The 12,045-nt window shown below is 41.0% G+C and overlaps 1 protein-coding gene across 1 annotated transcript in view; it reads right to left on the reverse strand.

The window, feature by feature from the left end:
* tprg1 (tumor protein p63 regulated 1) overlaps positions 1–7,071 on the reverse strand; it is an 83,580-nt gene extending 76,509 nt beyond the window's left edge. The window contains exon 1 of the mRNA XM_061888680.1: positions 6,732–7,071. Coding sequence (XP_061744664.1) covers positions 6,732–6,905 — 174 coding nt within the window. The 5' untranslated portion in view covers positions 6,906–7,071. The remainder of the gene's footprint in view (positions 1–6,731) is intronic.
* Positions 7,072–12,045: the final 4,974 nt, after the last annotated feature.

Here is a 12,045-nt window from a genome sequence, read left to right on the forward strand (position 1 = left end):
AAACCTGTATGGACCTTTCAGCATTAATGGTGCCTTCACAGATGTGTAAGTTACCCATGCCTTGGGCACTAATGCACCCCCATACCATCACACATGCTGGCTTTTCAACTTTGCGCCTATAACTATCCAAATGGTTATTTTCCTCTCTGTTCTGGAGGACACCACGTCCTCTGTTTCCAAATATAATTTGAAATGTGGACTCGTCAGACCACAGAACACCTTTCCACTTTGCATCAGTCCATCTTAAGTGAGCTCGGGCCCAGCCAAGCCGGTGGCATTTCAGGATATTGTTGGGTTTAACTTTGCATAGTAGAGTTTTAACTTGCACTTACAGATGTAGCGACCAACTGTAGTTACAGACAGTGGTTTTATGAAGGGTTCCTGAGCCCATGTGGTGATATCCTTTACACAATGTCGTCGGTTTTCGATGCAGTACCGCCTGAGGGATCAAAAGTCCATCGCTTACGTGCAGTGATTTCTCCAGATTCTCTGAACTTTTTGATGATATTTCGGACCGTAGATGGTAAAATCCCTGAATTCCTTGCAATAGCTCGTTGAGAAATGTTCTAAAACTGTTAGACAATTTGCTTAAAAAGTGTTGACCTCACCCCATCCTTGTTTGTGAATTACTTAGCATTTCATGGAAGCTGCTTTTATACCCAATCATGGCACCCACCTGTTCCCAATTAGCCTGCACACCTGTGGGATGTTCCATATAAGTGTTTGATGAGCAATCCTCGACTTTATCAGTATTTATTGCCACCTTTCCCAACTTAGAATTTAATGGCTGTAACACGTGCCAAAGTAGTTGGGAAAGGGCATGTTCACCACTGTGTTACATCACCTTTTCTTTTAACAACACTCAATAAACGTTTGAAAGTGGAATTCTTTCCCATTCTTGTTTTATGTATAGGTTCAGTCGTTCAACTGTCCGGGGTTTCCGCTGTCGTATTTTACTCTTCATAATGCGCCACATATTTTCCATGGGAGACAGGACTGGACTGCAGGCGGGCTGGGAAAGTACCCGCACTCTTTTTTTTACGAAGCCACACTGTTGTAACACGTGCTGAATGTGGCTTGGAATTTTGCATCTATAACAGTCTGGATGGTTCCCTTCCTCTTTTGTCCGGATGACACGATGTTGAATATTTCCAAAAAATAATTTGAAATGTGGACTCGCCAGACCACGGAACACTTTTCCACTATGAATCAGTCCATCTTAGATGATCTCAGGCCCAGAGAAGCCGGTGGTGTTTCTGGATGTTGTTGATAAGTGGATTTTGCTTTGCATAGTATAGCTTTAACTTGCAATTACAGATGTAGCGACAAACTGTATTTAGTGACAGTGGTTTTCTGAAGTGTTCCTGAGCCCATGTGGTGATATCCTTTAGAGATTGATGTCGGTTTTTGATACAGTGCCGTCTGAGGGATTGAAGGTCACGGTCATTCAATGTTGGTTTCCGGCCATGCCGCTTACGTGGAGTGATTTCTCCAGATTCTATGAACCTTTTGATGATATTATGGACCATAGATGTTGAAATATCTAAATTTCTTGCAATTGCACTTTGAGAAACCTTGTTCTTAAACTGTTTGACTATTTGCTCACGCAGTTGTGGACAAAGGGGTGTACCTCGCCCCATCTTTTCTTGTGAAAGACTGAGCATTTTTTGGGGGAAGCTGTTTTTATAGCCAATCATGGCACCCACCTGTTCCCAATTAGCCTGCACACCTGTGGGATGTTCCATATAAGTGTTTGATGAGCAATCCTCGACTTTATCAGTATTTATTGCCACCTTTCCCAACTTCTTTGTCACGTGTTGCTGGCATCAAATTCTAAAGTTAATGATTATTTGCCAAAACAAAAATGTTTATGAATTTGAACATCAAATATGTTGTCTTTGTAGCATATTCAACTGAATATGGGTTGTAAATGATTTGCAAATCATTGTATTCTGTTTATATTTACATCTAACACCATTTCCCAACTCATATGGAAACGGGGTTTGTACTTTAATCTTCAGAGAAATGAACGTTGTGAGACTGTAGAAATGAAATAATAATTTAAACCGGCCTCTGGGCCTTATCGTGTTATAAAGCAAATACTTATTTTACTGTTTCTTTTATGGAAATTAGTTTATGCAAACTGGTTTGTAAACAGTTAAAAATATACATAATTAATATTGAATCATCTTACAGGCTAAAAACAGAGGTGTCCACTGTGGCCTTGCAACTTTTTTGGAGGGTCCTCAGCATAGGGCCGTGCGATAAAAGGATATAAATGTATATCCCAATAGACACATACCGTATTTTTCAGATTATAAATCGTAGTTTTTTTCATCGTTTGGCATGGGGTGCGACATATACTCCGGAGCGACTTGTGTGTGAAATTATTAACACATTACCGTAAAATATCAAATATTATTTACCTCATTTGCGGAAGAGGCGGATTTAAATGTCAGGAATCGTCACACACAAGTCAAACAATGAGAATTTTGCAGGGGAAGGTTATGGCAGAAGTGCATTGTGGGTCATGAGACGCTAACTGCTATATGCTATATGCCAGTGGTTCTCTACCTTTTTTCAGTGATGTACCCCCTGTGAACATTTTTTTAATTCAAGTACCCCCTAATCAGAGCAAAGCATTTTTGGCTGAAAAAAAGAGATATAAACTTAAAATACAGCACTATGTCATCAGTTTATGATTTATTTAATTGTATAACAGAGCAAAATATTGCTCATTTGTAGTGGTCTTTCTTGAGCTATTTGGAAAAAAATATATAAAAATAACTAGTGATTCAATTATAAAGATTTCTACTAGGGGTGGGCAAATTAATGCGTTAATTACGCGTTAACTCATCAATCTATTAATGCCGACAATTATTTTATCGCACATTTGCGTATGTTGTTTACATGCTTTTATTTTGTTAACGCCTTTTCTTAACAAGATGGTATCTCCCGGATGTACTTCGGCGTCGAGGGGCTCTTGGTAAAGATGGAACATTTGGCAAAAATACCGGACAATTCTGCAAATTTCATGGCTGGCTTACAGTGTGGTCACTCCGGGATCACTTACGACCGCCAGACAATTCTGGATGTGGATAGATCGGGCCGTTTTGGACTGAATGACTCGTGCTTGCTTGACCGGCTAGCTAGCATGGGAATACTTTGCCGGCTACATCCAGCGGCTTGTGTTGTCTGTCTATTTATGAATAATGCAGACCAGGAGTGTTGGCTGAGTTCTTAACGTTTGCTTTCAGAGCGTGCATATCACAACATACAAGATGCCGTCATGGCGACACACAACCTATACCGGGCTACCGCACATGCTCGTCACTCCTGTTGCATGCTGGGTAGGGTAGTTCTTTTTTTCCCTGGCTCATAACATCACAATATAGTACTATGTATATGCGTTCAGTTTATCAAAGCACCAAGCAAACAATCGGAAAATTCCCATCATATCAATTCCTAGATATGGTCATAATTATTTTAAGTGCACTACACAGAATAAACATAACATTATTAACATTGCTACTACAGATAATTTGATCAAAAATTCCCTATAACAGTCCACTACCAATAATATAGATTTTTTAAATATAAGACCCTGATCAAAAAAAATTTTCTGCTGTTACCTCAGAAATTGCCTGTTCAGATGTTATGATTGTGGCTCAGAGATTTGTATGTAGATTATATTTATTTTCCATAACAAACAGGATAACTTAAACACCCTGGCAGTGGCAATAATCTTAAATGTTTGTATTTACATTTTTTGAGTTGATTTTCATAAAATATGCTATTTAAGTGCTACTGTTTAACAAGGACTGATTTAAATTGTGTTTGCACAACAAATGTTTTGGCGCTTTTGTTCATGTGGGAGAATATTCCAATAAAGGTGCACTACACACTACTTTTGAATTCATTATTGGGCTTTGCGTATACAATGCAGTTAATCGCGATTAATCGGAGAAATAGTGCGATTAACTTCGATTAAAATTTTTAATCGTTGCCCAGCCCTAATTTCTACACATAGAAGTAATCATCAACTTAAAGTGTTCTCTTTGGGGATTGTAATAGAGATCCATCTGGATTCATCAACTTCATTCTAAACATTTCTTCACATAAAAAGAAATCTTTAACATCAATATTTATGGAACACGTCCACAAAAAATCTAGTTGTCATCACTGAATATTGCATTGTTGCATTTCTTTTCACAGTTTATGAACCTACATTTATGTTTTGTTGAAGTATCATTCAGTAAATATATTTATAAAGGATTTTTGAATTGTTGCTATTTTTAGAATATTTTTGAAAAATGTCAAGTACCCCTTGGCATACCTTCAAGTACCCCCAGGGGTACGCGTACCCCCATTTGAGAACCACTGCTATATGCTACTGCCGTAGCTATTAAAATGGATCATTTCATCGTTGGCGGTAACTTATAAAAACTAATAAGGGCTGAACAAAAATGGCGTTGAAAAGTAAAACATGTACTGCAGATTACAAGCTGGACGTAGTGAAATATGCAGCAGAAAAGGACAAAAGGAAGGGGCGCATACCTTTGGAGTTGGCAGAGTTGTTTAGAAGCGACATAGAGGAAGATTTCATGAGATTGACAGATTGTTTGGTAAAGGTATAGCATGTTCTATATGTTATAGTTATTTGAATGACTCTTACCATAATATGTTAGGTCAGGGGTCGGGAACCTTTTTGGCTGAGAGAGCCATGAAAGCCAAATATTTCAAAATGTATTTCCGTGAGAGCCATTGCATATTTTTTAACACTGAATACAACTAAATGCGTGCATTTTTAAGTAAGACCAACATTTTTTGAGTATAATAAGTCTTTTATTCTTTTTAATAACATTGTTATTCTGAAGCTAACCAATAATAAATAAAATGTCATGTCTGTTGATCATGTTTTTGTTTGGCCATGTGCTGTTTGTCTTTTGGACTCTTTAAGTTTCTGTTTTTTTTCCACTCCCTTGTCTGGTTTCCTTGGTTACTCATTTTGTCCACCTGTCTCTGGTGGACATAATGCCCACTCACCTGCTTCCTGAGCACTAATCAGAGGCAGTATTTAAGCTTGTCTTTGCCAGTCAGTCACCCTGGCGTCAATGTGATCTTTTCTTGCTCTGTGCTGACTTGTTTCATGACTTGCCATAGTTTCGTGCGTCATGCCATGCCAAGTAAGTTTTGTTTGATTTATGTTCATAGTCTGTTTAGGCATTAGCTTTCTTCTTAGCCCAAGTTGTGCCTCCGCTGTGAGCGATTTTTGTTTGTATCTTTTTTTAGTTTAAATTAAGTCATGTTTTTACCTAAATGCCATGTCCTGAGTAGTCCGTCTGCCTTCCTGGGAGAACGACCCCCCCCCCCATCGTGACATAAAGTACTTCTTACCATTAATGCGACTTCTTGAACAGGTGCGGTAGGAAACGGATGGATGGATTTAAATGCATGAGAATGTTTTATATTTTGAACTTTATTTTTAGGACTGTGAATTCCAGCAGAATTATTCATAATTATTGTGTTAAGCAATGTCTGCTAAGATTTATCTGAGAGCCAGATGCAGTCATCAAAAGAGCCACATCTGGCTCTAGAGCCGTAGGTTCCCTACCCCTGTGTTAGGTTAACATAGCAGTTGGTTATTTATGCCTCATATAACCTACACTTATTCAGCCTGTTGTTCACTATTCTTTATTTATTTTAAATTACCTTTCAAATGTCTATTTTTGCTGTTGGGTTTTATCAAATACATTTCCCCCAAAAATGCGACTTATAGTCCAGTGCGACTTATATGTTTTTTTTCCTTATTTATTATGCATTTTCGGCCGGTGCGATTTCTGCTCCGGAGCGACTTTTACTCCGAAAAGTACGGTAATTGAGGATCCGTCGCATTTTTGGGGAAATTTATTTGATAAAACCCAACACCAAGAAAGGTTAAAGTACCAAGGATTGTCACACACACACTAGGTGTGGTGAAATTTGTCCTCGGCATTTGATCCATCCCCTTGATCAACCCCCTGGGAAGTGAGGGGAGCAGTGAGCAGCAGCGGTGCCACGCCCGGAAATCATTTATGGTGATTTAACCCCCAATTCCAACCCTTGATGCTGAGTCTTTGGTATCAATCAATCAATCAATGATTATTTATATAGCCCTAAATCAATACAATGAGATAAAAGACTGTAAAAATATATTACAATTGAAAAAAATATATAAAGACAGAACAATAAGATTATATGGACAGCCATAAGTGCTTACATTTTGCTTTTTATTTATTATTTGAGTTATTTTTTTGTCTGGTTTTGTATCATTCCGTGAGGTGTTTATTATTATTAAATTTTTTTTGTCCGGTTTGTACTCCATGAAGTTTTGCACTTGTGTTTTTCTTGTGTGTTAGTTTTCATTATATTTGGATGTATTTGTTGGTTTGTATAATATCCATAAAGTAAGACTATGTATAATGTTGAAGGGGGCAGGAAAATATGACATTTTTCTTCATCCTGCTCCTTCTCAGGCATTGGAGTGTAAATATAAAATTGTATAATTGAGGTATAATTGTCTATCGATCAAAGGATGCACATCCATAAAGGAAATACATTAAAAAAAAAAAAAATAGAATATTATAGCCGCTGGCCTGGCCTCCAGTGTAAACCCAAAATTAGTTTTCTGTGCTTTAATTTCGGTTCCAAAAGGTAAATAACTTCAAAAAAGTAAAAGTGAGCATTATTACCCGCAGCACGAAGAACTTGCTGTTTTTGAAATGATCCAGCGGAAGAGTCAGCGGTGGTTCTTCCGACTTGTGCCCGACCTCCGAGCCACTTTTTCCGCCTTGAGCTGCCTGCTGCCCGGCCTCCTCTGGCCGGTCACCTCCGCTCGTCTCTCTCACCTGCGGAGTCTCCGCCATTGAATTTCGTCAATAACGAGTTGTTGCTTCGCTAAAAGTGTCAACTGCCGAAACAAACAAACAAAAAAAAAGGACATTAAAGATTCGACGTCAAACTTTTTACTTTTTTCGGTGGTTCGCGATACAATAAGCAACAGGTGCTGCACTTCCTGCTTCCGGGTGTGACGTCACATGTCACGTGGTTAACTGCCGACACTAGCTTATTTATTAGTAATACTTTTCTATCTTTGATTCAAAACCAGATGCTGCTAGAAGACGGCAACATTTTTAAATTGTTATTTGGACATTTTGAACAACATAGAGATAGAGTAAGCTCGATTATATACTTTTGTCATCAACCCTTCTCATAATTGTCACATTCCATGTTTTATTGTGTGAAATTGGCAAACTAATGACGAGGTTGTGTTGTACATAAGGGGTCTATTTGATCAAATCTGGATTAATTGTATTTCTATTTATATATTTTTTATTAAATTAACATGTTCCCTCCGGGTATTCCGGCTTCCTCCCACCTCCAAAGACATGCACCTGGGGATAGGCCCCTCCCACCTCCAAAGACATGCACCTGGGGATAGGCCCCTCCCACCTCCAAAGACATGCACCTGGGGATAGGCCCCTCCCACCTCCAAAGACATGCACCTGGGGATAGGCCCCTCCTACCTCCAAAGACATGCACCAGGGGAAAGGCCCCTCCCACCTCCAAAGACATGCACCTGGGGATAGGCCCCTCCCACCTCCAAAGACATGCACCTGGGGATAGGCCCCTCCCACCTCCAAAGACATGCATCTGGGGATAGGCCCCTCCCACCTCCAAAGACATGCACCTGGGGATAGGCCCCTCCCACCTTCAAAGACATGCACCTGGGGATAGGCCCCTCCCACCTCCAAAGACATGCACCTGGGGATAGGTTGATTGGCAACACTAAATGCTCCCTAGTGTGTGAATGTGAGTGTGAATGTTGTCTATCTGTGTTGGCCCTGCAATGAGATGGCGACTTGTCCAGGGCGTACCCCGCCTTCCACCCGATTGTAGCTGAGATAGGCACCAGCGCCCCCCGCGACCCCAAAGGGAATAAGTGAAAATGGATGAATGGAACAAAAACAACCAACACAATATACACTTCCATTCCATTCCATTTGCCATACAGCAATAGATGATATGTATTACCTGACACCTGTCACATATACAGCTGTCACATACACTGTAATAATGTACATGGTAATTGTTATACAAACCCCGTTTCCATATGAGTTGGGAAATTGTGTTAGATGTAAATATAAACAGAATACAATGATTTGCAAATCCTTTCCAACCCATATTCAGTTGAATATGCAACAAAGACAACATATTTGATGTTCAAACTTTATAAACTATTTTTTTTTGTGCAAATAATTAACTTAGAATTTCATGGCTACAACACGTGCCAAAGTAGTTGGGAAAGGGCATGTTCACCACTGTGTTACATCACCTTTTCTTTTAACAACACTCAATAAACGTTTGGGAACTGAGGAAACTAATTGTTGAAGCTTTGAAAGTGGAATTCTTTCCCATTCTTGTTTTATGTAGAGCTTCAGTCGTTCAACTGTCCGGGGTCTCCACTGTCCTATTTTACGCTTCATAATGCGCCACACATTTTCCATGGGAGACAGGTCTGGACTGCAGGCGGGCTGGGAAAGTACCCGCACTCTTTTTTTTACGAAGCCACACTGTTGTAACACGTTCTGAATGTGGATTGGAATTTTGCATCGATAACAGTCTGGATGGTTCCCTTCCTCTTTTGTTCAGATGACACAATGTTGAATATTTCCAAAAAATAATTTGAAATGTGGACTCGCCAGACCACGGAACACTTTTCCACTATGAATCAGTCCATCTTAGATGATCTCAGGCCCAGAGAAGCCGGTGGTGTTTCTGGATGTTGTTGATAAGTGGATTTTGCTTTGCATAGTAGAGCTTTAACTTGCAATTACAGATGTAGCGACCAACTGTATTTAGTGACAGTGGTTTTCGGAAGTGATCCTGAGCCCATGTGGTGATATCCTTTAGAGATTGATGTCGGTTTTTGATACAGTGCCGTCTGAGGGATCGAAGGTCCCGGTCATTCAATGTTGGTTTCCGGCCATGCCGCGTATGTGGAGTGATTTCTCCACATTCTCTGAACCTTTTGATGATATTATGGACCATAGATGTTGAAATATCTAAATTTCTTGCAATTGCACTTTGAGAAACGTTGTTCTTAAACTGTTTGACTATTTGCTCACACAGATGTGGACAAAGGGGTGTACCTCGCCCCATCTTTTCTTGTGAAAGACTGAGCATTTTTGGGGGAAGCTGTTTTTATAGCCAATCATGGCACCCACCTGTTCCCAATTAGCCTGCACACCTGTGGGATATTCCAAATAAGTGTTTGATGAGCACTTCTCAACTTTATCAGTATTTATTGCCACCTTTCCCAACTTCTTTGTCACGTGTTGCTGGCATCAAATTCTAAAGTTAATAATTATTTGCAAAAAAAAAAATGTTTATGAGTTTGAACATCAAATATGTTGTCTTTGTAGCATATTCAACTGAATATGGGTTGAAAAGGATTTGGAAATCAATGTATTCTGTTTATATTTACATCTAACACAATTTCCCAACTCATATGGAAACAGGGTTTGTAGATATCTATCTCCGTCAGTTCCCATCCTCACCTATGCTCATGAGCTTTGGGTCATGACCGAAAGGACAAGATCACGGGTACAAGCGGTCTAAATGAGTTTGGGTCTCTCCCTTAGAGATAGGGTGAACATTTCTGTCATCCGGGAGGAACTCGAAGTAAAGCCGCTGCTCCTCCACATTGAGAGGAGCCAGATGAGGTGGTTAGGACATCTGGTCAGGATGCCACCCAAACACCTCCCAGGGAGGTGTTTAGGGCACGTCCAACCGGTAGGAGGCCACGGGGAAGACCCTGGACACGTTGGGAAGACTATGTCTCCCAGGCTGGCCTGGGAACGCCTCGGGATCCCCCGGGAGGAGCTGGACGAAGTGGCTGGGGAGAGGGAATGCTGGGCTTCTCTGCTTAGGCTGCTGCCCCCACGACCTGACCTTGGATAAGCGGAAGAACTTGGATGGGAAAGTCAATTAAAATTAAAGCTGCAAGCAGCGATGGACGGGACCGACTTTTGCTGGTGTTTCCTGCCTTTACCCATTCAACATATCTTTACCTGCACATTACCTACCTTCCCTGCATCCTGGGCTCACACTGGTGCTTATTTCTTTCACCCATACATGCTGGTGCCTCCTGCCATCACCCAGACAACATATCTTTACCTGCACATTACCTACCTTCTCTGTATCCTGGAGTCAAACTGGTGCCTCCTTCTTTCACCCAGTCAACATATCTTTACCCGCACATTACCTACCTTCTCTGCATTGTGTGGTCACGCTGGTGCTTCCTGCTTTTAAGCGACTATCTTGAGACTGCAGCAGCGCAGCTGTTCTTTGAAGGCTCGTAAAATAAAAAACGGAGCAGTTAGAAAAACTCTTTGCGCAACTTTTAATCAGAAGGGTTCAATCTCTTTCCTGTGCGAGTTTGAAGCCGACACAACAAACGCGCTCAAGGGAGATAATGTTTGAAAAAAGGTGAGGGTTTTTTACAAAAATGTTGTTTTGAAGGGCTAATGCCCAACTTCCTGTTGATTTTTGCTGAATGATGTCAATTAATGAAATGTAAGTCTAAGTGAGACCTACATATAAGTTTTTTTTTCATGTCTCTACGACATTTCTACCTGAAGTTACAAGCAGTTTTGTCTGTGTTCTATTGATAGGGGGCGCTAGAGTGCAATTTTAAGTTTTGGGGTTTCTTTTTTTTTTTTTTACTAGATTGCAACTTTCGCCAGTCCTGATGTGTGTGTCCAGTTTGGTGAGTTTTGAAGCCTTTTAAAGGGATCAAACTACAGTTCAAAGAGGCAAAAATTACTTTTTTTTTTTAGGAAACTTTTGTTTTGAAGGGGTGTTTGCCAACTTCCTGTTGATTTTTGCTGCAGGATGTCACTTTATGAAATATAGGTCTAAGTCATCCCGACATAGAGGTTAACGGAAGTTACAAGCAGTTTTGTCTGTGTTTTTTCCTAGGTGGCGCTAGAGCGCAATTTTGAGTTTTGGTGTTTGTTTTTTTGATTAGTATGCAATTTTCGCAAGTCCTGGTGTGTCTGTTAAATTTGGTGAGTTTTGAAGCATATTAAGGGGCTCAAATTACAGCTCAAAGAGGCGGCGGTATTATAATAATAATAAAACCTTTGAAATACAATAGAGTCCTCTGTCCCAAAGGGACATTCGGTCCCTAAAAATACTTTTAACTTCAAATATAATCATGTTTTCTGGTTATGTTGTGCCAGCAGAGAAGGTCTTGCTGGCACACTGCTGCTGTTTAAGGTATGTAGTGAAGTGAATTATATTTATATAGCGCTTTTCTCTAATGACTCCAAGCACTTTACATAGTGAAACCCAATATCGGAGTTACATTTAAAGCAGTGTGGGTAAAGTGTCTTGCCCAAGGACACGACGGCAGTGACTAGGATGGCGGAAGCGGGAATCGAACCTGCAACCCTCAAGTTGCTGGCACGGCCACTCTACCAACCGTCCTACTTGAAGTGACGTCATCGATGGGCTGCCAGTTTGAAAAGCTCCGACGTGGCGCGAGCAGCACGTTCTGACCGCGTCGACGTGTTTTCCGCGGCGAGATTGCCGTCTCCCAACAAGAGAGGGCTTATCTAAAAAAAGGGTGTTGCCTTTCCCTAATGACAGTTTGAGGTCGTGGACAGGAATGATTTCTGGTAAACGGCGAGGAAGCTTTCACACGCCACACAATGCGGACATGAAGGATTGGGAACGCCGCTCATGTTGACATGCTCTTAAAATATCCCTCAATGGCGTTTAGTGTAAGACGTTAATGGACAATGCCAGAAAATCAGATCTTTTCCTCCCACGAATCCTGGAGACACGGCGGCAGCGCCATTGAGGCGTCAATCAGCGGGCGCTTTGTGACAGGGCGCGCGCGGCGAGGCCGGCGTTCCTCACGCTGGAGGAGAGCGCCGCCGCGGTGAAGCCGGCGTCAAAGACGGGTTTTGCGCGGCTAAGCGACTCCCACAGACTGGC

Source organism: Nerophis ophidion, linkage group LG26 (assembly GCF_033978795.1).
Source record: "Nerophis ophidion isolate RoL-2023_Sa linkage group LG26, RoL_Noph_v1.0, whole genome shotgun sequence".
Lineage (NCBI taxonomy): Eukaryota > Metazoa > Chordata > Actinopteri > Syngnathiformes > Syngnathidae > Nerophis > Nerophis ophidion.